The sequence below is a fragment of the Podarcis filfolensis genome (genome assembly GCF_964270895.1).
Source record: "Podarcis filfolensis genome assembly, chromosome: 11".
Classification (NCBI taxonomy): domain Eukaryota; kingdom Metazoa; phylum Chordata; class Lepidosauria; order Squamata; family Lacertidae; genus Podarcis; species Podarcis filfolensis.
Window position 1 is genome coordinate 53,073,808 of NC_139613.1, and position 27,300 is coordinate 53,101,107.

General features: G+C 41.3%; 1 protein-coding gene across 6 annotated transcripts in view; it reads left to right on the plus strand.

The window, feature by feature from the left end:
• Positions 1-27,300, plus strand: part of CNTNAP4 (contactin associated protein family member 4) — a 281,703-nt gene that overhangs the window by 230,026 nt on the left and 24,377 nt on the right. For all 6 annotated transcript variants that reach the window (XR_014539759.1, XM_083576530.1, XM_083576533.1 and 3 more), the window contains 4 exons: positions 5,990-6,160; positions 15,096-15,314; positions 23,381-23,620; positions 25,222-25,446. Coding sequence is in view for 5 of the 6 variants with exons in the window: in XM_083576530.1 (XP_083432656.1) it covers positions 5,990-6,160; positions 15,096-15,314; positions 23,381-23,620; positions 25,222-25,446 (855 nt within the window). In the remaining variant the exon portion in view is untranslated. The remainder of the gene's footprint in view (positions 1-5,989; positions 6,161-15,095; positions 15,315-23,380; positions 23,621-25,221; positions 25,447-27,300) is intronic.

A 27,300-nucleotide genomic window follows, 5' to 3' on the forward strand; every position in this document is an offset into this window, starting at 1 on the left:
ACAAACAAGTGTGTGTTGTGATTCAAACACTTGAGTATCATAATGACTTTTTGCTGATAGACGGTTCAGTGAAAGGCTCCTTTGTAACAAATTGGACAGTATTCAAAACTAATAATTTTCCTGACTTATGTTTCCTTTGTATCCATTTATGTTTGCATTTTATTTGCAAACTGAAAAAACTTGAAAAAAGAGTTAATTAATATTCTTTTTATTGTGCCTTTGAAATCCTGAAAGCAAATGTTTTGTTGCATAGAAATTACAAATTACTTACTAGACTAGATATATTATATTTATAGTACACTGGACTTCCTTTCCTGCACTTTTTAAACTGAAGTCTAGCCACCTCAAATAAGATTCTTCATGAATACATTTTCTTACATACAATAATGCTGGACTTGCCTGAAAGCCTTGTGGCCTTCATCTATTCATTTTATACATTTCTCCTTAAAAAGTAATATCACTAAGCAGTTTATCCATTGTTAACTATGAGACTCAGCAAGGGGGGAAACCAATTTTGTTAGAATAAGCAGCATAAGGGTCTTAAAATAAACCCTACATGAGTTTAGTCCACTACATGAGCCAGTGTGGTGTAGTGGTTAGGAGCAATGGACTTGTAATCTGGTGAACCGGGTTCGCTTCCCCGCTCCTCCACATGCAGCTGCTGGGTGACCTTGGGCTAGTCACACTTCTTTGAAGTCTCTCAGCCTCACTCACCTCACAGAGTGTTTGTTGTGGGGGAGGAAGAGAAAGGAGATTGTTAGGCTCTGAGACTCCTTACGGTAGTGATAAAGCAGGATATCAAATCCAAGCTCCTCCTCTTCTTCTTCTTTTTCTTCTTCTTCTTCTCAAAGTGGAATGGGCTCTGTTTAGGGCTGCTGCCATCACCACCTTCGCATGGGCAGGGCACCTCTTCGTCTCAGGAGAAAGAGGCAGCCTGCCCATTTGAAGGAGGCTGAGGCAGCTAGACTGGTGACTGGGAGTGGCCGCCAAGACCATATAACACTGGTCCTGAAAGACCTACATTGGCTCCCAGTATGTTTCCGAGCACAATTCCAAGTCTTGGTGCTGACCTTTAAAGCCCTAAACAGCCTCGGTCCTGTATACCTGAACAAGAGTCTCCACCCCCATCGTTCAGCCTGGACACTGAGGCCCAGCTCCAAGGGCCTTCTGGTGGTTCCCTCCCTGCAAGAAGTAAGGTTACAGGGAACCAGGCAGAGGGCCTTCTCAGTAGTGGCGCCCGCCATGTGGAACGCCTTCCCATGAGATGTCAAGGAAATAAACAACTATCTGACTTTTAGAAGACATCTGAAGGCAGTTTTAATGTTTGATGTTTTATCACATTATTATTATTATTATTAGTAGTAGTAGTAGTAGTAGTAGTAGTATTCTGTTGGGAGCCACCCAGTGGGGCTGGGGAAACCCCACCCAGCCAGATGGGTGGGGTATAAATAATATATTATTATAGCCTGACAGAGGCTGCCTCTGGTTTGTGAAGAGACCAGACCCCCAGCTCGAAGATATCCTCTTTGGGCTCTGGAGTAGGTCTTCTGAGGGAGGTGTGTTCTGGCACCTTTTAGTGTAGAAAAAACAACAACACGGCTATAGTAATATTATAGTGCCCAGGATCAAGCCAGGTCAGACAGCTTTTGCTGTTTTTCATAGCACAGCATTTCAAAAGTACGCTTGGATAGAGAAGACACGGAGACAAAAGAAATGTGTGTGTCCGACTTAGAGAGTGAAGCATCCATCTTACAGCTTTCAACTCTTAAAAATCATTGCCTATCTACAGCCTGAGACATCTCTCAGGTAGGCAACTACCTATTGATGCACTATGCAAAAGTTTATCTCAAAGGCCTTCAGACAGCCAGATCATCTGCATGCTTATCTAGTGGGGAAAGCAAATATTACTTACTCAGTAAACACTGGGAATTTGTCTCCAAGAAGCCTGGGAGCACATGAGTGGCTTGCAGAGGAGCATCATTCTGTAAAGAGGCAATTTTTGAGGGGGCGGGGGTGAATGGCAATGTATTTTTAGCTGCAGTTTATAATAGTCAAGATTGCAGGCAAAGTATCCCTGCTGGCACGAATTCTTTATGGATGTCAAGTGCACAATATAGAATAGCTTCATGGTAGGTGATAAAAGGTTAGGATCACTTTCCTTTTCCATCAGTAATTATGAGTACGACAAAAGCCATATTTTGCATCCACTTCTCCAAGCTGATGGCTTTCAAAACTGTTAGAAAAATAGAAAAAGACCACAAGGTCCTTGCTTTGTTAATGCTGTTCATTTATGATATACAATAAACTGTCACATCAGCTTTGCATTCAGTTTTCTTCTGCAAGATGCAAAGTAGCACATGGTAGCTGTACAAAGAAGGCCAAGAACCCACATTTTCAGAATAAATAAGAACTACAGCTCTTACCCGTTTGATGGAAGCAACTAGTAGAGAGGAACTGCTGCTCACAGCTACCTCAACAGGTTCCCTGATTAGCACTCGGAGATTTTTAAATTTCAGTTTAATTCTTCTTGTTCCCATCCTCACCCTTCCTCTTTCTTCCCTACCAGTCATGCACAAGTTGGATCCTCCTAACAGAGGGTCCATGTTGTGCTCGGCCCTGAAACTCTTCCCTAACTGGCTTGTGGGCGGGGCTTGCCCCGCTCCAAGCCGGTGGTGCCACAGTTATGCCAATGGTCTTTAGCCAATCAGCAGCATGGCAAGGTTGGGGGTTGGGGGTATCTATTTGGCAGCACGACGTAAGGAGCTCCTTTTGCTTCGCGCTGCCGAACACCCGCCCAGCCACCCGTTAATTAGGTCGTGTTTGGCCTTGCTTTGGACTTGTTTTTGGAACGGGGGCCAGGTAGGATTTTTTTCCAATGTGGCAGATTGGCTGTGGCCACTTGGTTTTTGCCTACCTCTTAGCAATCGTCACAACTTTGTAAGGTTTGGCAGTTAGGCATTGGTTTAGGGGAATGTGGGGAGGGGAGGTGCGGCCATCACCTGCCCCTCCAATGAATAGGGTATTCCATTAAAGGAATCTGGGGGTCTGGATCTCGTCCAAAGCCCAGAGAGGGGCTAGGGCCATGCCAGGACCACCGGGGACCCCAGGGGTGAGCACCAGTCAATATACACTGCAGGGTGGGGCAGGAGCCAGATATAGTTTGATACCAATGCCTAAGCCAATACCAGTCACATTTGTGTATTTTAATAAAGTTGTGGCCAAAATTTGCCCATTAACATTTAAACTAAATTCTATCTCCACTGTGTCTTTATTTCCATTTGGGATGGGTTTTGGGGCTCGAAGCACAAACATGCACACATGCTCACAATCTCTAGAGAATTGTATAATAGCAAAGACAATGTAGATGGGACAATTCAGATTGGCACCTTATATCACCAAGTTCCATTCCCCCCCCCCATGTGTCCATTTGGCCCATTCCACACATTTCCTTATCTTCCAGTCACAAATATTCATGTTGTTTTGTTTTACCACTTGCCACCCACACCAGCAGGTGCAGCTTTGACAGAATGTGTTTGGAAACATGTGTATACCTTAGAAACAATCCCAGAAAGTGTGCAATAGCAAATGTTACCTGTCTCAATCAAGACATTTCACAAGGGCAAAGATAGAGGTTTGCACTTTGGGTGGTTGGGTCAATAGCCACTGCTTTTTGTGGTTGTTTTATTTAATTTTTAATCCTGAGGTCTTTGCAAGAATGCTGTTAACCTGACTGTGGCCTGCACAAAAGTGAAAAGGAAGTATTGTGCAAGACAAAAGCACAGATGTAGATTTTAATAAGCATTTCCTCTTAGCCAGGGGTCAGCAAACTTTTTCAGCGGGGGCCGGTCCACTGTCCCTCAGAACTTGTGGGGGGCCAGACTATATTTTGGGGGGAAAGATGAACGAATTTCTATGCCCCACAAATAACCCAGAGATACATTTTAAATAAAAAGACACATTCTACTCACGTAAAAACATGCTGATTCCCAGACTGTCCATGGGCCAGATTTAGAAGGCGATTGGGCTGGATCCGGCCCCCAGGCCTTAGTTTGCCTACCCATGCTCTTAACTCAGGTGTTGAAATTGCAAGTGCTTTCAGCAAGCACCAGTTAGTGGGAATAGGCATGCTTGTAGGTCTTGCTCAGGTGCTGGCAAATGGAAGCTACCCACCAAAACATCGCTCCATATTTGACAATTCCCCCCCCCCCCCCAAAGTGCCGATAAGCTTCCACAGCAACAGTGACTCAGGATGTATAACAGGCTATTTTTGCTCATCAGATTTCCCATGATTAAATATAAAAAGTACACGTCATGCGAACGCTGCTAAGGAAATTTGTGCACATGAGCAGCGCGAATTCCACAATAAGCTCCCATCCAGAAGCACAATAAATTACCATTCAGAACTAGGCTTTTGCCCAAACGACTGTGATAGTTGGCAGAATGTAGTGTGAATTTAGTACTGAGGATTTAAGCTCCTCTGAAAGCTTGTCTGGGAACTCTGGTTCAACCAAGGTTTCCAGATGTACAAGCACTGATGTTTAAAGATACATAAGCGCACATCAGCAAAATGCTTGAATTTCCCACAACAATGGGTATACAGGAATTTTTAGAACATACTTTTTAGAAAAATGTCCTTTGGATGTTGTTTGGAAAGTATAAAAAGTGGTACAGAGTCAAGTTTGTTTCAGCTTTTACTATATATTAATGTTTCATTATTCTACTACATTACCTTTGCTCCATTTGCCTTCTTGTTAAACATTCCACAATGTTCTTAACCATAATGGGAACCTGGTGTTGGCAATTTTTAACTTCTAAGTATCAGCTCACTTTGCAAACTATATTATATATATATTATTTTAAAAACACATTGAATTAGCACAAGAAAATGATTTTGGCATCCACAGGAAGATGCTAAGTGCCTAATTTGACTTGGAAAGCAGTAGAGCTTATGAAAGTGACAGATAAAAGTGTAAGGGTTTAGCGGCAGAAATAACAAGGTGTGTTTAAATGTGCAGCATAGTGTCAAACATATCATCCCTGGGTCTGTGTTCTATTACAAATGTGTTAGGCAAGATCAATGTTCTCTAAAATACCCACTAACTAGGAAATAGCCTAGTTACAAAGCAACTGGCTATTTCATGTAACAATCCGAAGCACACCTAGAGATATCAATGGAGGAGTCTGGTGGCCTGGTTTTTAGGACATGGGAGGGTACAGACATATCTGCAGTTTGATCAGTATAAAGGCATAAAACATGACATTGCTGCAGGGATGCTCACATAAAGTTGTGTCCTCAATTGAAGTTCATCAGATACGGTTGCGGGGCCAAGTTGGCACTCCTACTCACCAAGAGTATTTTTGAGCAATGACTTTGTAAGTGATCCAGGCAGGTGGGCAGGCTTGTAGGGGAAGAGGAGGCTTTTAAGTATCCTTGTCCAAGACCACTGTGTTGGCATCCTGGGTCGAAAGGCCAACTGGGTAGCCCCCAGCTGGATCATCTCCTTCTCAGCCATGCTGCTGCGAAGATCCATCAACCTCTGGCTCTGACATAAATCAGTGACTGAAGCCTCCCAGACTTGAGCACACTATACTCAGCAATGTGAACTGCACAACAGAAGAGGCTGAGGATTGTGGATACATACTAAGAACTACGGGTTTATTAATCATAAATCAGGACAAAGAAACATGTCATCTCTCCTTGCCGTCTTCTCGGAGAGAGTGTCAAAACAAAAGCAGTACAGCGGAAGTTCTGCTTACGCCAGCAAACTGTGCTGGAATGTAAACAGACATGTGACACGTAACAATCCCATGCCTGCAACTAAAGGTGGAATGGAATCTTCCAACACACTGACCCCTATTTATGCAGTATTTCTAGAGCTCTGGATTGAAATTGCAAGATAAGGGGGGAATTAATGCATTCTGTTTGTTTCTATTTAAATGCACTGCATGTAACAATGTTTTCTGGCTTTCTCCCTCTCTCTGCCATTAGGGGAGTTTTGGAATGCAGCCTCCTTCAACACTGAGGCCTCGTATCTTCATTTCCCCACTTTTCATGGAGAACTGAGTGCTGATGTGTCCTTTTTCTTTAAGACAACCGCTTCTTCTGGTGTGTTTTTAGAGAATCTGGGAATTAAAGACTTCATAAGGATAGAACTGCATTGTAAGTCCAATTTAATATAATATTACATATATATATATATGGTTGCTTGGTTCAAGTGTCTCTAGATAGATGCATTCAGCATAACATTGCAAAGGCGCGATTCCAAAAACTGCACAAAAATATGCATCTCAGAGCAGCACTGGACAGAAGGAGACCTTACTCCATCACCCTTGCCATGGGGAGCATAAAAGATATGTGTGGCTACACCATACATTTAAAGCACTCTTGTACCACTGTAAACTGTCATGGCTTCTCCCAAAGAATTTTGGGAGCTGTAGTTTGTTAAGGGTGCTGAGAGTTGTTGGGGGTTCCAAGAATAAGAATAAGAATAAGAATAAGAATAAGAATTTATTTATACCCCACCCATCTGGCTAGGTTTCCCTAGCCACTCTGGGCAGCTTCCAACAGAATATTAAAATACAATAGTCCGTCAAATATTAAAAGCTTCCCCAAAAGGGCTGCCTTCAGATGTCTTCTAAAGGTCTGGTAGTTGTTCTTCTCTTTGATATTAGGTGGGAGGGCGTTCCACAGGGTGGGCGCCACCACTGAGAAGGCCCTCTGCCTGGTTCCCTGTAACTTGGCTTCTTGCAGTGAGGGAACCACCAGAAGGCCCTCGGCGCTGGACCTCAGTCTCCAGGCAGAACAATGGGGGTGGAGACACTCCTATTCCCAACACAGAGCTACAATTACCTGGGAAGAAGGGTCGGATTTTAAATCACTCAGGAAATGGTAACTATACAATGCCAGATTTAGGGTAATGCCAGTGTTTCCCCAACACAGGGCGCCGAGCTGAGGGGGAGGCATAATTGAGAAGATCCATAATTGAGAAGATATATTTGGGGACACCAACTTTGGTCTTGCATAGGGCACCATATCATGAAAGATTGTCAAAGTCTGCCCCTGAACACTCTGAGGGAAAATAAGCATCTACTATCAACTCTCAGTTCCTAAGGCTCTTGGGGGAAACCATGATACTGCTTTAAATGTATGCATTTGTCTTCTACCAAGTATGGGCCTGCTATTTCCTCCATCTTTGTAGTACACGTATCTGCAGTGTGGTTGTTTGTTCATGTGTGAGATGCGTGCACTGGGCCCCCCAAAAACTGAACCACCCATGCTGTATGGCTTGAAGCCCCCAAATGAAGCCACATTAATTTCACTCTGCAGTCTCTTAAATTGCTTAACTACATCCTTATACAGTTATAGTGCAGGATGGCTGATTGAGTTTCGCTCAAATTGTTTCCTCAATGTAATGGTACAAAGAACATGAATTCACTCTTTTCCCAATGTTTGCCATATTAAACAACAGTGACATTACTTTGCCTTCTGTTCCTTTCTTGTGAACTGCCATAAAATAACAATGATGCAGTAACCTCAGAGGGTCGTGGAGACGATAAACAACACTGTGCTGAGTTTTAGTAATTCAATGTGGAACTTTAGCAGCTATAATGAGAGCCTTGTGGGATCTTGATGTTCCAAAATCAAGAAGGTTACATAGCAAACAGACAGTTGAATCAGAAAATGGAAAAGAGATCTGAATTGCTAACTGACTGGAATGGTGATAAATTGCAGAGGGTGGGGAAAGAACGATGCATTTTGAGTAGTCACTGCCAAAAAAAATAACTTTTTCTCCCTGGTCATCTCCCATGGAAGCAGTTACAGGACTTTTAATTAGATGCAAGGGAAGACTGTCATTTGCACATTGACCCGAACATTTCCCATACTCTATGAAGAATATGCTGCTCAACATTTCCAAGGTTTCTTTGCCCATTTGAGTATTGTGGAACTAGAACTTGATGGGTTTTTTTGGGTGGACGAGGAATTAATGCCCCCATTTGTTTTATATTATGCAATGAAATGTATCTCTTGTATGAAACAGGGGACATGCTGTACTGTGTCATGATTGCATTAGTACAACCCAGCCCAGAGTCAAACTCATGCTGGTAGCTTCAAGAACACTATCCAACCATCTCATCCTCTGTCGTCCCCTTCTCCTTGTGCCCTCCATCTTTCCCAGCATCAGGGTCTTTTCCAGGGAGTCTTCTCTTCTCATGAGGTGGCCAAAGTATTGGAGCCTAAACTTCAGGATCTGTCCTTCCAGTGAGCACTCAGGGCTGATTTCCTTAAGAATGGAGAGGTTTGATCTTCTTGCAGTCCATGGGACTCTCAAGAGTCTCCTCCAGCACCATAATTCAAAAGCATCAATTCTTCGGCGATCAGCCTTCTTTATGGTCCAGCTGTCACTTCCATACATCACTACTAGGAAAACCATAGCTTTAACTATATGGACCTTTGTTGGCAAGGTGATATCTCTACTTTTTAAGATGCTGTCTAGGTTTGTCATTGCTTTTCTCCCAAGAAGCAGGCGTCTTTTAATTTTGTGGCTGCTCTCACCATCTGCAGTGATCATGGAGCCCAAGAAAGTAAAATCTCTCACTGCCTTGTGCAGATAGGTAACTGTATTCTTAGGCATCATACCTATAATAGTGTTGCACCCGGATCTCTGATTGGTGCAATGTCCAGGGGTTCTGGGTGCTTACCCAGGGTTTGGTTTCCTTGGAATGAGGGACAGTGTAGAACTGTGGTGTCTGTATGATATATGGCTTATTTACACATATATGCAACCTGAGCTGTAGTGTATTGCCTCTCCCATAGTCACAGACTTGGAGTCAAGTAGAAATCAAGCATGGCTCTGTCTTTCTGGCTTCTGCCTGGGACACCCCCCCCCCAAAAAAAGAAAGCTCAGCCACCCAACTTTAAATGTGGATTTGGGCCTGGAAAGCATGGCACAAAAGGAAGTCTGGATGAGCCCCAAATGGCAGTCAAACAAATGAGAAATTAATATTCTGGGAGATAAAATCCCACAACTGGCATGCAGCTACAGAAAGGACCTCTTGCGTGTGCCAACCAACCAAACATCACCAATGATGGGTTGCATAGAAGGGCTTTTCCATCACATTGCAGGGTGAAGGCAGGTTGATATAATAGTATTTCTTCTTCTTCTTCTTCTTCTTCTTCTTCTTCTTCTTCTTCTTCTTCTTCTTCTTCTTTGTACCCCACCCATCTGCCTGGATTTCCCCAGCCACTCTGGGTGGCTTACAGCGCATTAAAAAATTGTAATACAACAGACATTATAAATTTCCCAATACAGGGCTGATACAGGGTTGATATGGGATCATTTGGGTTTTTTTGCTAGAACCCAGGCTTCCTCAACCTCGGCCCTCCAGATGTTTTGAGACTACACTTCCTATCATCCCTGACCACTGGTCCTGCTAGCTAGGGATCATGGGAGTTGTAGGCCAAAAACATCTGTAGGGCTGAAGTTGAGGAAGCCTGCTATAACCAATTGATGTGGTTTTCTAATATCAATCCAGGGAAACCTGCATTTATTTATTTTTTTGGAATATAGCCAATCCTGTTGTTTGGGTCAGAATTGATTCTGGTTGGTTTACTGTTCAGATTAAGGAAAGTAAAAAAATGGCAGGGGGTATGTTTGCCTTGTCAAGGAAAAGAAATAAAATAGAATACAAACCAACACCGCTGAGAAGTGCTAACTGTCTGCCTGTCAGCCAATAGAATACATAATTTATGTAATCTACCAACTTCAAACCGGAAAGCTACATCAAAGCAAGGGTTTGAAAGGACCATACTTGAAAGCAGGAAATTGTAATGTGTTTAGATGACTGTTAAATGTATGCGCAGTCATGCTCTTTTGTTGTAGATATTAGGTGGCTTTGTTGTGTGACCAGCCTGCTTTGTATGTGTGGTAATACTTTGGCCAATTGACCTATAGAGTCTCCACCGGGGGTTTCATTATATATATATATATATATATATATATATATATATATATATATATATACTTAAAAGCATCCTATGTGTGCAGTCCATAGAGTTAAAGCAGGTTATACTGATGTCTTGCTTTGACATACAAATCTCTGCGTGTTTCAAACCCGTTATGAATAAAAACCACTGCTCAAGTTCAAAATTTCTGGTGTTAAAAAGACAGCCTGCAACAGACGGAATGTTTGATGTCATTGTTTGAGGCCATTTGAGTAAATCATGGATTCAGTTTTAATATGTTTGAATGTAAATGACCAATTTGTGTTTGACTGCTTATTAATTGTTCAGAGTCACTTAACATTTTGTGGTGGAATATTTGAAATGTTAATGATAAATAACAATTAACATGTCAAATTCAGGATATCATTCAATATGGTAATATAATAGAAATGTTTTAAAGCTCATTATGGCATTAATAATTGACCTCACATGATTGCTAACACAGAAACTATTTTATTTTGTGATTTAATCTTGTATGCGGGTCTTTTTGAAACTTCAACTTCTTAGTGTGTGTTCTCCGCCTTATAAACAACTTCCTGAGAGTAAGCCTTGCTGAACTCCATGCAGATGTTCATAGGATCATGTGGTTAAGCTCCTGCTCCATCATCCTACACACACACACACACACACACACACACACACACTTTTATTAGTTTTTTTAACATATCATTTCCAACACTCATAACTTCTTCTGTTATGCAATGCTTTAGACTTCCGTCAACACCTCTGATGATTTTCCGTTCTTTATCACTTATTCTGCATTTCTTAATTTCTCTATTACTCTTAATGATCATTAACTAATAATTCTCCTCATAGTCTTTCTTGTAATATTTCAGATAGTCCTCCTTACAAAACTTCTTGCAGTCTGACTAATGTAATCCGTTCATTACCATTACTTTTCAAATAGTTTGTATATTTACTCCAGTCTTCTAAGAATCTCTGGTCCCACAGGTTTCAAATCCTTCCTGTTAATTTACCCCATCCTCCTTTTTAGTGAACAAAGCATAACCACTACTGAGAAACTACTTCCAAATAGCCATGATTCTAGTGCATCCTGCCACCCTGTGAGCAAAGTTTTGTTTTGGTTGTTAAGTTATTACAAAGGGGGGGGGGGGGGAAACAGACAGAAAGCATGAAGCTTGGTGCAAAATCCAATAGTGAGATACCCACTAACAGTGCCCTTGCTTCCAGGCTGCAATTTTCTTTTCAGTACTGTACACAGAAGTCCAATTAATGTTAACAATGTCTTACAGAACAAGACACATTTGTGGGTCAAGTAATAATGGGTAGAGCTGTAAGAGTCCATTGTGTAAAATCCAGGGATGCCCTGACTAGGTGTATTAATAGATTTCATCCAAAAGCCTAATGGTTTTCAAGATCCCTTCCCACTGCCCACTCCCTTCCTGACCTCAATGTGAAATGCTGCTGTCCTAGATTTGCTGCAGTCATTCTTTCTTCTTCTGCCCCCTTCAAACTCAGTGTTGCTGCCGTCCATTTTATTCTTTGCTGCAAGCCTTCCGTTCATGGCCTGTTCTTGTTTTGACAACACGCAGCTTCTACTATCGTTAGACTATATGTGAGGTCATTGCCCAGTCCAGATTTCATGTGCCAACTGGGGATTCCTAGGAAAGCAATCAGTAAGGGATTGCTTCCCTCCCCATTCTGCATTGTCTAAGCTTTCATTTGGGTTCTGTAGGCAAATGATCTCATTGAAGTATACAGAGCATAGCTGTCAACTTTCAGATTTGAAAATAAGGGATCAGCAGCCTCGAAAATAAGGGATCAGCAGCCTCACCTGTCCCGGGGATAGTCTACGGGATATCTAACAATCCGGGATAGCAGCAGGAAGCAGCAGGAATAAGGGTAAAAGGTAAAGGTAAAGGGACCCCTGACCATTGGGTCCAGTCGTGACTGACTCTGGGGTTGTGGCGCTCATCTCACTTTATTGGCCGAGGGAGCAGGCATACAGCTTCTGGGTCATGTGGCCAGCATGACTAAGCCACTTCTGGCGAACCAGAGCAGCGCACGGAAACGCTGTTTACCTTCCCGACGGAGCAGTACCTATTTATCTACTTGCACTTTGATGTGCTTTCAAACTGCTAGGTTGGCAGGAGCAGGGACCAAGCAACAGGAGCGCACCCCGTCACGGGGATTCGAACCGCTGACCTTCTGATCGGCAAGTCCTAGGCTCTGTGGTTTAAGCCACAGCGCCACCCGCATCAGAATGAGGAAATTTCCCGCAAAAAAAGGGAAGGTTGACAGCTATGATACAGGGTCATTTCTTGGTCTTGGAGGACCCTGGGCAATGTGTCTTCTGACATGTCACTTCCTCCATCTGTTAGATCTCCTCCATCCCTTGGTCCTGGTGGGATTACCTGACAGTCAGTGGATCCAGTCTACCGACACTTCTCTAAATGTTAAAGAAAAAGAAGAAATGAATGGAGCCAGGAATCTGGCTCTGCCAGGCTGTTGGGTCCCTGGCAGCTGACCAGATATGCCAAGTCCTAAAAATATAATTGCACATACCTAAATTTATCTTTTGTCATAGTTTTTTTTAAAAAAAACATTTCTTCATTTGACTTTTTTTTCCCAATTTTAGAACAGTACCCAGAACATACTAATGATGAAATCCCTCATTGGTTTTCACAAGAAGCAGATTCATTCATTCGCATACAACAAAGTTTTGTTTGTTTGCAGGCATAGTTCCAATTTGGAGCTTTGCCTGATTTTATTCCCTTGCTGAATTTCACCCGCCTTCCCATTGGGAGGCACCTCTGAAGTAAAAGCCCACAAAATGCATTTAAACCGAGTGTTTTGCCACCCATAGTTCTTTTCTTAAGGCACCCTGCAATGCCAAAGGTATTTCTATAGAACTAATAATTGATTTCAAAGAGGAGTCCTGCTTCCAATATGATTGGAAAATGAGTTTGGCTAATTGAAGAGCAGGCATCAATCATCACGTTTACTCGGACACTTTTTCTGGCCCATGTAGTCAGCGCAACATGAATCATAAATCACATTTGTACTCCATGCCATGCCATTGATTTCAGTTATATCCATCAAGTAAGTGCAAGTGCTGGACAGAATGTTTGAAAGGTTAAACTTAAAGCTTTATATAGTAACACCTCTTATGAGTTTTCATTTTCAGATATGAAGCTTATATTCTTCTGCTTGATTTTCGAAAGAACTTTTTTGGGGGGAGGGGATTACTCAGACTGAAAATGGTTTCCATGAGATGTGGTCAGAGTGCAAACAGTAGCCTTCACTGACTAAACATCATTAGGTGTTACCCATCTTACATTGTGTTTGCATCTATTGGGCTAGATGTGCAAACTGTTAAATTAAATAGAGAAATGTTCACCGATTTCTTTTCTGCGGATCCCAGCCCATTTCAGAGTCCAGATCCTCCCCCAAAAAAGGATGGTCAAGATAATAATAATAATAATTAATAACAATAACAATAACAATAACAATAACAATAACAATACCTTTATTGTCAGTGTACAACCTGTGTACAATGAAATTAACCGAGCCTCCCTGCCCAAAACACTCCATCTCTTTGCACTCTGTGTGCTTGTTGCACAACACACCAACCCCGAAAGTCAGTTGTACTATATTATTTTCCGTTCATCAGCCTAACAGCCCACAGATAGAAACTGTTTTTTAGCCTGTTGGTATGACTTCTATATCTCCTGCCCGAGGGTAGAAGATTAAAGAGGTGCTGGCCAGGGTGTGAATCGTCCCTGAGAATTTTTCTCACTCTCCTAAGGCAATGATCCTTTGCGACGTCATCTAGCGGGCTCAGGGAACAGCCCATGATATCATGTGCTGTGTTCACCACCCTCTGTAAAGACTTTCTGTCCGTGGCTGTCAAGCGAACGTACCACACTGTGATACAATATGAGAGGACACTTTCTATTATGGACCGGTTGAAGGAGGTCATCAGTTGTTGTTTAACATTGTTCTTTCTCAAGACCCTGAGGAAATGGAGTCTCTGTTGGGCCTTCCTAACCACCTGAGTTATATTGTTTTTCCAAGTGAGATCTTCACTAAGGTAAACTCCCAGGAATTTAAAGGAAGAGACTCTCTCCACACAACCACAAGATAGAGCTCTGAAGAGATTCTATAGTGAGATGGACTTTGAAAATCTCTCATCTTTATTGCTTCTTGAATTTAACAACATTTGTATCTTCTTAAAGGTTTCAGTCACTTCTATTTCAGACAAATCAGTTCTGCCAAGTGTTCTGACAGGGATTGGACTGGGATGAAGTTGCCCCTAATCCTAACCCTGCCCTGAGCTCAGAAGTGGGGATAAATTGGCGTGATTCATTTGACAACAGAAGAAACTGATCCTTTAATGTCATCAGCAAAGCACTGTGGAATACCCTGATAAGCATACACCTTACGTTCCAACTTTTTAATACCTACTGAAATCTTTTCTATTCCACCAGTCCTATGTGGGCAATTAAGAATCCTTCTACAACAATTAGCTGATTTTTGACTTAAACTCTTGATATTGTTTTTATGGTATGGCTTTATGTACACTCTTTATTCAGATTATCCAAAAATAAACTTTTGTAGAAGTTCTTTTAATATTAATATTTAAACAAATCTTTTCCACACCTATATTAGTAGGCAATATAAAATCCATTGACTAGTACTCTATACTATTGAGCTTGTACTAGATGGATTGGCTTCTTAATCTGTATGACACAAAATCAGTTTTCCTACTTGCTGAAACAATCCTTTAACTAAAGGTTTATTCTAGTTTAACAACCAATTAGTCAAATCATTAGGCTGTTTTCCACTTTCTTACTGAAAGCTTATTACATTTGTATATTCAGTGTCTATATTGCAAGTATTTATGGTATAAAGTTACACCTAGCTTAACTATCTGTCCCCCCTCCCAATAAATTAGTTCCCTCCAACTAATATAGAACTTACAGTGGAAGAGCTGAAGTCATTATTTTTAAGGAAATTAATCTTGCCATTATTCCGCAACATGAAGAAAATAAGTTTATACCATGCTTTCCACACATTTTCAATGTGGTTTTGGTAACCCAAAATTCTAAACTGTCTTTACTCTTTCTAGCACCAACTGAAGTGACCTTTTCATTCGATGTGGGAAATGGGCCAAATGAAATCACAGTGCAGTCACCCTCTTCCTTAAATGACAACCAGTGGCACTATGTGAAAGCTGAAAGAAACATCAAAGAGGCATTGCTGCAAGTAGATCAACTCCCTCAAAGAACTCACACAGCTTCATCTGATGGGCATATCCGTTTGCAGCTCAATAGCCAGCTCTTTGTTGGTAAGTCTACTTTTCAAGAAATATTTCCTAAGCGTTGACAAGGAATGGTAAACTGTTTCATATCAGAGAGTTATTTGTGTTGTTAGTAAGGTGATAAATAGATAAACATTAGGAATATGAGCATTGGGGTAAGAAAATTCCAGGATTTGTTGGAGAAACTGATCATCTAGATTCTTTTTCACTCAAGCTTTCAACTTGGTTTTTGCATGTCGAGGTCCCCAAGCAACCCCCTAAATAAATCACAATTCACACAGGAATTTTTGTTTAAGGTTTTTGGCATAATTTTGGCCACAACTTTATTAAAATACATAATGTGAGTGGTTGCTTAGACACTGGTTACGACTATCTGTCCCCGCCCAGGAACAGAACTGACTTCTGCAGCCCTGTGAAAGTCAGTAAGGGAAAACATTTTGGGGAGAGAATGGAGCTGGGCGCCAGGCCCTCCCCTCTCCCCGCATGCTCCCAGGAGCTTGTGTGGCCCTAGCCCCATGCCAGGGATTCAGACGAAATCATGGCAAGCCCCTGGATTCCTTTAACGGAATTCCCTTGCAGCAGCAGCATGGGAGGGGCAGGCACAGACAATCCTTACCCCTCCACCAACCAATTTTTTAACCAATACCTAACCGCAACCTTACAAGTTGTGACGATTTGCTACGCAGTAGGCAAAAACCAAATGGCAGCAGCCAATCTGCCTAATGGACAAAATTACTACCAGGCCCCTGCCCCAAGGCAGACGACCCCATGACAGGCATAGCAAGGTCAAACGCAACAGCCCTAAATTAGGGAGGGTGGGTGGCCGATCCGATGCACACAGTGAAAGAGAACGCACAATGCTGCATGCAAAGAATATATAACCTTCGGGCCATCCTACAAATTGGTAACATCAAAATCTTCCCAACAACCCAAATAGCCGAATCACAGTCATGACCATCTAAATGATCCCTCCCAGCAACCAAAATAGGATGTCCTGCTAGACCCCACCACAACACGTGCTCTCCATGAAGAACACACTTTGGCCTAAAACTTTATTCGCAATGTAGGTTGAGGACAGGTTGAACCATGAGGCAAATAGTAAGACGGTGACCTTGTTTCTCCTGAATGTTTCAGTTGTGACCATGATATCTTTCTGGGCCATTTTGCAGGGAAAGGGATTGAAGGTGCAGTATTGTATGGCTGCTTCTCATTCCTGCATGATAGGACCCAGCAGATGATGCTGGGGTACTTTTGCTTTGCCCTTTTCTAGCCGTCTGTGGGATTCTATAACATTCCATCTTGTCCTCTGTGCTGTTCAATTTCTACATGAAATCACTGGGAGAAGTCATCAATAAGATGATACCCAGCTCCATCCCACTTCTTCATCTGATCTTAGGGAGAAAGTGGAAATGGCAGTGTTCACCTGTTGTAAATAATTGAAGGGGACGTTAAGAAATGAAATCAAATTCAGACAAGTCTGAAAAATGAGTGGTACTGCACTGATTTGAGTGCAGAAGTGCAGCCTGCAATGAAGAGGCCTGCATTGCCTCTGAAAGATCATTTCCATAGTTTGATGGTGTCAGTGGTGAAAAGTGCCTTTTCCCGTTTTGTCTGATACACCAGCAATGCCCTTATCTCATGAAAGAAGACTTCACCACAGGAATTCATGTGTCATTTACTTCCAGGTTAGACTATTGGAATTCTTCTTTGGTGATCACTCGTAGCTGAGTAAGATTGTCTTCTATGAACACAGTTTTAACAGTGAGTCCACAGGGGACTGTGGAGGCCAGTTCTGGATCCGCATGTCCTTCCACAGTGGGGACATAGGTTTCCAGGCGGGAGTTGATCATGGTGAGGGTTTGCCAAGTGTGCTTTCCTCTTAGCTCCTTTCTCCCTTTTGTCCTGAGTTCGAGCATCGTCAAAGCACATGGCACCTTTGGTAAAGGCTGTTCTCCTACTGGAGCTCTCAAAGGCCAGTGTTCCTCAGTTATCGGTGTTTATACTAGGGTTTTTTAGATTTGCCTTGAGAGAGTCTTTAAACCTCTTTTGTTGACCACCAGCATTACGCTTTCCATTTTTAAGTTTGGAATAGAGTAGTTGCTTTGGAAGACGATAATCAGGCAACCGCACAATATGACCAGTCCAACGAAGTTGATGTTGAAGATCATTGCTTGGACACTGGTGATCTTTGCTTCTTCCATTACACTGGCATTAGTTTGCACTGTACATAGGCATGCCCTTGCAAAGTATTTGGGAGCTGAAATTCATGCAAAATGCTGCTGTCAAATCTGCAGTGAAGCAATCAAACCATATGATAGCTATTTTTGTTTGATCTGCACCGTTTGCCCATTTGTTTCTTGGCTCAATTCAGGATGCTGGTTTTAACCTTTAAAGTCCTGAATATTTTGGGATCTAGATATATAAATGACTGTTTTCTTCTACACATTTATCAGTACATGGTACAGTCATCATCTGAGGCGCCACTACAGATTCTTCAGAGGTGAATCAGATGGAACTGAGTGTGGGAGCTTTTTGATGAAATGATGGATTACTTTCCCAATTGTGATTCACCAAGCCCTGACCCTGGTGTTTGGCTAAAACCTAGTTCTTTAAGAAGGTCTGCAGCTTAAACCCTTTTCATGTTCTCATAATGAATAAGTTAAAGTTATTTTGATTCCCCTATATCTTCATTTCTTTTTGGGGGGATAGGAGTGGGGAGGGGGAGAGATCATGAGCTGTTGTAGAGGTTAAGCTCTTTTATCATGGTATAGAATGCCTTTTGTGGATTTGGTTTTATTTTATTGATGCAAGCTACTTTGAACTTTTAAAATAACCAAATAAATACACAAATTACAGAACACAAGTGAAAATGCATTGCCATAATTAAGCAAGCAGATCTTTTTTATATATAAAAAGAAGTAATTTCCAAAATGGTGCAATAGAAATCTGCATTGCATAAAACCAGAGGGGAAGGGTTTTCACAGGAATCATGACCAACGACACAAAATCCCAACCATGTGAAAATGAGAATTTATATATGTTTTACAATGGCTTAAGGAACAATTCAAAACGTGTAGATGCAATTGAAGTAATTCAGCATTGTACACATTGCATACAATGACAATTGAAACAAGAATAAACAAAACTCACGAAGAGCAAAATTGGCAGAAATCCTGATAATATCTCATTCTGAAAACCATTTTATCAAAGATGTAGATTCTTCAAAACAATTCTTGCCAGTTGTCTGCTTTAGGAGGCAGCTGAATAGAAAACTGACTTCCTGGGGTACTTTCACAAGGCAGTAAGAGAACGATGTGGAAAAGTCAGAAGACTTCTCCAGTCAAAAATACTTTGCTCTCAGATGAGTTTCTTAAGGAATTCCCCCCTCCTCTGAAAAAGGAGAATGAATGAAAAGATGAGGTCTTGCCTATTGTGCAAGAGCTTTTATTCCATGCATGGCCCAGAAGAAAGAATTGAGTGTTTGGATGAATTGAAATAATGGACAGTTTTAAATAGAGTTGGTGACAAGGTTCAGCTCAATATAGGGTTCTTTTAGGCAGCCCAAGAGACCTTGAAGATTTCCTCATTGACTAAAAGTAAAAAACAGAGTGGAGACTCTTTTTAACGTTTTATTATCATAGAGTTGTAGCGTTGGAAGGGATCCTGAGGATCATCTAATTCGATCCCTTGTATATGTAGCTGATCGAACCTGCAACCTTGGCATTCTCAGCACAGTGCTGATTTTAGAATTTTAGAAGTGTCCAAATAGATACCAAAATTCTACTGTCTGATGTAAAGAATTATGCCCTTTGCACATTATCCTTCTCTGGGTTTTCAGTTCTTAAGCTTTGTACAGAAAGGTCCTGTACTTTTGCTCTCTTCTTTGTGACGCTGAAAATAAACTGAAACATGATCCGTTTTCGCCTCTGCAGCTGCTAGCCCCTCATTGATCTATGCAATTGCTTCTTCAAATTCTCTGGAGGAAGACTGATGCAAAGTGACTGTTGCTTTCATTTAAAAACTCCAAATGATGCATTTTAAAAGTTTGACAGAAAAGAAATAGCAAATTACAGTTTCATACATTGAACGGGACTAAATGCATTTTTTCAAGCTAATACTGACAATTCTTCTCCTTTGAATAATGCTTGCTTGTTCAACTGTTATTCAGTTCAATAAATACTTATATTTTTGGTGCAAAATCAACCGTTTCCTGAAATTATTCAATCAGCGGTGGTTCTTGAATATGGTTCCCTTCACTACCCTGAATTCTTATGCTTTCAAAGCTTGGCCCCTAGCTTTTGATAGCTCCTAAACATATTGATCTCTTACCACAATGACAAGTCTGACATTCTACCCGCAATGCCACACTAAATTGTTCTCCCTGTGGCCATATTCTTGCTCTCTAAGACATTTCAAATAAGTTCAGATCACACACTTCGGACGTGTGTATTCCATGAGGTGTTATTTGGGATCCCAATTAAAATCTGGCTTAAGCTGAAAGCCTGGATAAACTGGAGAAGCATACAAAGAATTCTTATTTCTTGTCTTTTGACCCTTTCCTCCTTCTGACCAGAGGTCAACGCTCCCTTTTTGGAGGGCTGTTTTGCGGGCAAGAATCTGGGTCCTCGCAGTGACCTGGCAGTGGGCGGAGGAACGCAGCCCGTGTCAGCAGCATCACTGGCCGCGTCACACCCCTGGCCAGCCAATCAGATTTGCCTGGGGGCGTGGCTACGACAGTTTAAATCGCGGTGTGGCTGGGGAGGCAGTTTCCATTTCGGGATTTCCAATCCCACCCACCCTCTTTTCTTGCATGGTTTGACTATGGCCTTGCTATGACTTACGTCAGTCGCCTGGTTGTCGGGACCAGGTAGGAATTTTCCACTTGGCAAAATTGGCACTAGCTATTTGGTTTTCGCCTAACTAGTAGCAATCATCACAACTTTGTAAGGTTAGGCATTGGGTAAGCCTTATTATGGGAGGGGAGGTTGACTCTTCCTGCCCCTCCACGTTAAAGGGATCCGGGAGGGTGGTTCCTGTCCAAAGCCTGGACGTGGGCTAGGGCCATGCCACGACCCCAACAATGACCCGGGGGACGGCTCAATTGATGTACATCATAGGGCTCCCCCCTTCTGGTGGTTGACCCTTAAAGAGACTTCCTGCAGTCGGGCAGGAGTCAGTTATAGTCTTGCTTCACCCAACTGCCTAAGCCAAACCGCTCATAACTTGTTATGTATTGAGTTGAATAGGATCCAAAATGTAGCAGTCTGATTGGTCCTAGAACAATAGGATTCAGAATGCAGTAGTCTGGTCCTAGAACAATAGGATTCAAAATGCTGTAGTCTGGTCCTAGAACAATAGGATTCAGAATGCAGCAGTCTGATTGGTCCTAGAACAATAGGATCCAGAATGCAGCAGTCTGATTGGTCCACAGGAGCCACCCAATCGAGCTCCAGGTGGAAGTGAATCCGCAACCTGATTGGCCTACAGGAGAATTCCAGAATTAGCCAATCACGTGGGGCCCATTGTGTAATTAATGTATATAAAGCAGACATTCTGGGGGAACTTCTATTCCTCCTCACCACTATGAGCTGAATAAAGAGCATGAAATCCACTCTCGACTCCAAGTGTCTTTCACATCTGTAACCAATAAAGATGTGGCCTTATTTATCCCATTAACCCAATACAGTGGTACCTCGGGTTACGAACTTAATTTGTTCTGGAGGTCCATTCTTAACCCGAAACCATTCTTAACCTGAGATGTGCTTTCGCTAATGGGGCCTCCCACTGCCACTGTGCCGCTGCTGCACGATTTCCGTTCTTATCCTGGGGCAAAGTTCTCAACCCAAGGTACTACTTCCAGGTTAGCAGAGTTTGTAACCCGAAGTGTTTGTAACCCAAAGCGTTTGTAACCTGAAGTACCGCTGTATACTTGTGTTTGTGTATTTATTGCGGAGAGAGCTAGGGGGTCTGGGGCCTTGCCACGCAAAGCAGATCCACTCACTAGTCTCCGGTCCTTCCTGTCCCAACAAAAGGAATGTAGCTCTGAAACCCCTTTCCTAATCAATGGGCAAATTAGCCTGTTCTTATTGTGCTAAGGTCCCATAATATCCCCCTTTTTCTTTTGGAATTATTTAAATTTTAATTCATCTTAAAAGTATTTAGAGAAAGGAAGGTGGCTGCACCGTAAATTGATAGGTGATGTTTTATGTTTGAACTTACCACAGATAGATGCCATTTTGTGATTTAATACAGTAAACTTGTTTGGCCAACTTTGGAAGATTAACCCTAGTTTCTAGGTAGGGAACCATATGCACTGAAGAACTAATTTAACAGCTCGGCAACTTCAGTAGTAGTGAACAGGAAAATCTGGGACTTGATTTAGCTTCTAAAAGAACTTGGGGGTAGTTTTTGCTTTGTGTATGGCAGTTTTCATCTTTATGATGAAAACAGGAGGCAAACAGATTCTCCTTGCTTTCAAAACCAGGTGTGACCTCTTTAAAAAAATTAATGGAAACGTATGGAGGACTGGTTTTCTTATTTAAAAATGTCAGTTATTTAGTAGCTTATTTCTCAAAGTATGAGGATTAGACCATGGGAACATATGGAAACTGAGATGATGATCATATATCTTAAATACTTGCTTGAACTCTTTTGTTTTCAGGTGATTTGTTATACCTCATAACATGCACATGCATTTAGCTATTTTCATTAATTAAGTTGCTCAGAAGGAAGCACTTCACAGTATTTTTTTTTCCTGCTCAGATTAGGCACAGAGTTCCTAAGATTTTCACCAATTCTTCCTTCCCCTTAAACCATATGAAAATCTGCTCTTGGGCATTGGTGTGAGGAAGTGTGGATGCTGAGCAATTGTCTAGGGATTAGCTGTGTTATCTGTATGGTTGGTAGCAATGCTGGAGATTGTTAAAAACGCCTTTTGGGGAAAATAGGGGGGGGGGGAGTCTGTGCGTGACTTCTATGTCATTTGTTTAGCTGCTAATGGTGCTGCTTTTTGGAGATTTGTTGTATTTTTGTCTTTGATTTTTATCTGTAATTTTTGTTATGTTTAAGAGAATATGTTGTTTTCCTGTTAATCATGCCCTCTTAATTATGTATTTTTGCACTTGGCATTCATCTGTAATATTTTGATATGTTATAACATTCTATTTGATGATTTAAGTTATTTGATATTGAATTCAATTTAACTAAACAAATAGATAAGTTACAAGCCCAACTAAAATGTTGATAGCATGTAGGTTTGACTGGGTGTGTCTTAGGAATTATTTTATTTCTAAACCCAGCCTCCCACTTTGTGACTGTCACTATTACTATTAATTAATACCAAGTCTCAATCTGGTGAAAAGGCATGTAACAACAACATCCATCCTATGATTCTATGTAGCAAACAGTACAATATTCAGGATCTTCCTTTCAGAAAGACTTCCCCCTTCTTCTCAACAGAGGAAATAGGAATCCAATTCATTGGTGATAGCAAAGGAATCAAATTTTCCATTCCGTTTTTTTATAGTATAATTGTTCCTTCAGATCATTAAAAATGAAACAGATTAGTATCTGTTCTTGTGTTTTCATTGATGGGCTGATAACATACGACTAATAATAACCGAACATATTAATAATAACAACTGGTGATACTCTTGTTCTGTGCTTCTGAACATCCCATGGTGATTACAAATTATGGTTTCTGAAATTCAGGTCTATGGTATATTTACCAGTTGGTACTTATGGAAGTATTTAAAGCACACACAACAAGCTCAAGGACAAAGTATGAAATCCAGAGGAGGGAATAAGAAATAAGTTTCTAACATTTGTATATTCCCTTGCTCTCAGATAATTCCAATACATGCTCTTGCTTGCTCTCTGCTACTGTCCAAAAACCGTGTCTTTCATAAACAGTTTCAGGGGTTTGACAAGTGCCCAAGAAACTTTCAATATATGCACTGGAGTAGCAGTTATTTGTAAATATTTTTAGATATGCTCACGTGCCAGAATGGAATGTTTTGAGATGTGGAGGTTATTACACATCAAGTCACTTCAATTTCCTAAAAAAAGCTTAAATGAATTTATTTCCACTGCAGGTGGGACAGCATCCAGGCAGAAAGGATTTCTGGGGTGTATTCGCTCTTTACAGCTAAATGGAGGAGCACTTAACTTGGAAGAGAGAGCAAAAGTAACCCCAGGTGTAAAACCAGGTTGCCCTGGACATTGTAGCAGCTACGGTAACTTATGTCACAATGGAGGAAAATGCAAAGAGAAATACAATGGATTCTCTTGCGACTGCACTTTCTCTGCTTACACTGGGCCATTCTGTAAGAAAGGTAAGCATGAATTGTAAATTTATTTTCTATGAAATATCAAATTCAAAATGTTAATATTAAGTTTTATGATTTTTTTTTTAATTTTTAAAACTTCTTAAATTGCTACATTACTAATGTATGGCTTTATTTATATGTTTTTAATACCAGGGTTGGTTAACCTTCTATTGCCCAAGGGTTGCACTGATATACAACTACCACTCCAAGGTGGTGGGCATGGCCAATGTATACCCTCATTTATAGGCAAAGGTAAAGGACCCCTAGACGGTTAAGTCCAGTCAAAGGGTTGTGGCGCTCATCTCGCTTTCAGGCTGAGGGAGCTGGTGTTTGTCCACAGACAGCTTTCTGGGTCATGTAGCCAGCATGACTAAACTACTTCTGGTGCAATGAGACATCGTGCCAGAAACTAGAGCGCATGGAAACACCATTTACTTTCCCACCGCAGAGGTACCTATTGATCTACTTGCACTGGCGTGCTTTTGAACTGCTAGGTTGGCAGAAGCTGGAACAGAGCAATGGGAGCTCACCCTGTCACAGAGATTCGAACCACCAACCTTCCAGTCAGCAAGCCCAAGAGGCCCAGTGGTTTAGACCACAGTGCCACCTGCTCCTTACACCCTCATGTCACTATATGAGGGACAAATTTATTTCTAAATGCCATTTCTTTGCATGTTTTATCTGCAGTTTGAAACTCAATTTACAGTGGTTAGATCTGCCTTCTATTAGATTTAAAGTTGGCCAGGATTAGCAGGAACATTGTGAACCACTTTGCTTAAGATTGAAGATGTCAGCATTTGATCGGAAGAAGTGTGCATGCACACGAAAGCTCATACCAAGAACTAACTTAGTTGGTCTTTAAGGTGCTACTGGAAGAAAAAAACTTTTTTTGTTTTGACTATGGCAGACCAACACGGCTACCTATCTGTAACTGGAGCATTTGATCTGATCATTTAAACTTTCATATTCTCAATGTCCTTCAGTAGAAATCTAGTAATGAAATGGGAATGCATACTTAACAAACTTTTACATTCATTACAATGAGAACAACTTGGCTCCTCTTTACAAATATTGTGTCAAAGATAAGGACAGTGGATGGGTGCCTGAGGGCACAAAATGTCAGAAGCAAGCTGGTAGGGATGGTTTTACTCTTCCCTCAGTGTAGAGCCAACACACGGAAAGAAATGATTTCACTTGCTTTTTTGAGAAAGGCAATTAGAAACATGAATTTGCTGCTTTGGGAAATAAACTTGGGTGCAGTGTTCGTTTGGCTTGACTTGCCAAAGCACTCAGAAAGCTGCATTTATGGGTGGTGTGCCAAAAGCCGTATTCACAGCTACCTTGTCACTACTTGATGGAGCCGGAAATTGGCAGGGGGAGGGAAATGGCATGCAACCACTGTATGCTGAGTGGCTGCTAAGAATAGGCCCTGACAATCATAGCTAATGTTTCAAATTACTGTGCAGAACAATTGCTATTCTAATTTTTCTTTCTCTTGGAAATGCAATTAATGTTGTGTTTTATTGTTTTCCTTTAAAAAAGGAATGACAACCTTCGTTTATTTCCGGATGATGCTAACAAAACACACAATTTGCGCATTGTTTCAGAGATCTCTGCATATTTCGGAGCGGGCTCTTCAGTTGTGTACAACTTTCAGGAATCTTACAGCTTGGCTAAAAACTCCAGTTCTCACGCTGCGTCTTTCCACCCGGATATGACGCTGAACAGAGAAGCAATCACTTTTGCCTTTCGAACGACGCGGATCCCAAGCTTACTCCTTTATGTAAGCTCCTTCTATAAAGATTACCTTTCCATTATTCTTGCCAAAAATGGTGAGTACGTCATTATGTATGCTTTGGCAAAGTTAACATTACCATGAAACTTTTAAAGTTTTTAAGTAGCATGCTTCCTCTCCATCCATTTCCTGTCTGCATATTAACAGAAATGACAGTGAGAAGTGTGGCTTCTCTGTTTCTTCTTACATTCATATCTGCAGTTGAGTAGGAAGACCTGTAGGGACGCAGGTGGCGCTGTGGGTTAAACCACAGAGCCTAGGACTTGCCGATCAGAAGGTTGGCTGTTCGAATCCCCGCGACGGGGTGAGCTCCTGTTGCTCGGTCCCTGCTCCTGCCAACCTAGCAGTTCGAAAGCATGTCAAAATGCAAGAAGATAAATAGATACTGCTCCCGCGGGAAGGTAAAGGGCGTTTCCGTGCACTGCTCTGGTTCGCCAGAAGCGGCTTAGTCATGCTGGCCACATGACTGGAAGCTGTACGCCGGCTCCCTCGGCCAATAAAGTGAGATGAGCGCCGCAACCCCAGAGTCGGTCACGACTGGACCTAATGGTCAGGGGTCCCTTTACCTTTACCTTTTTTTTATAATAATATTTATTAAAGTTTTAAGGGTTACAAAAAGAAAAAGTAAAAAACATCATTTTAAACAAGAAACAATAGAACACATCACAATAAGTAAAGAAAAAAGGATGAGATACAAAAAAAAGAAAAAACAGAAAAATAAAATCCATTAAACAAAAAAACAAAAACAAAGAAAAATACAACAAATCTTCCCATTACTTATCTTCCATTAGCTTATTTCCTTGACCTCCTCACACCTCCCTTTTTTTGTATTCTAATTCGATTATCTATTTCAGCAAATCCTTTCCATCTTTTCAAATTTTAGTCCTGTAATTTATCTTGGTATAATGTAGCTTTACTTTCCCTCCTTTCACCAATTAACAGTCAGTTTTTCCCAAATCCTTTGTATCATTTCTGCTAAAGCCACATAACATCATTCCAACATCCTTCTAACATTCATTAATTTTACAATGTTTCTGTAAATAGTCTTTAAATTTCTTCCAATCTTCCACCACCGACTCTTCTCCCTGGTCTCGGATTCTGCCAGTCATTTCCGCCAGTTCCATGTAGTCCATCACCTTCATCTGCCATTCTTCCCGGGTGGGTAGATCTTGTGTCTTCCAATACTTTGCAATAAGTATTCTTGCTGCTGTTGTTGCATACATAAAAAAAGTTCTATCCTTCTTTGGCACCAATTGGCCGACCATGCCCAGGAGAAAGGCCTCTGGTTTCTTCAAAAAGGTATATTTAAATACCTTTTTCATTTCATTATAGATCATCTCCCAGAAAGTCTTAATCCTTGGGCATGTCCACCAAAGGTGAAAGAATGTACCTTCAGTCTCTTTACATTTCCAACATTTATTATCGGGCAAATGGTAGATTTTTGCAAGCTTGACTGGTGTCATGTACCACCTGTAGATCATTTTCATTATATTCTCTCTTAAGGCATTACATGCCGTGAACTTCATACCTGTGGTCCATAACTGTTCCCAGTCAGCCATCATAATATTGTGTCCAACATCTTGTGCCCATTTAATCATAGCAGATTTCACCATTTCATCCTGAGTATTCCATTTCAACAGCAAGTTATACATTCTTGACAAGTTCTTAATTTTAGGCTCTAGCAGTTCTGTTTCCAATTTTGATTTTTCCACCTGGAAGCCAATTTTTTTTGTCCAAGTTATATGCCTCCATTATCTGGTAATAATGAAGCCAATCTCGCACTCTATTTTTTAATTTTTCAAAACTCTGCAGTTTTAATCTGTCTCCCTCTTGTTCCAAAATTTCCCAATATTTCGGCCATTTGGCCTCCATATTGAGCTTTTTCTGAGCC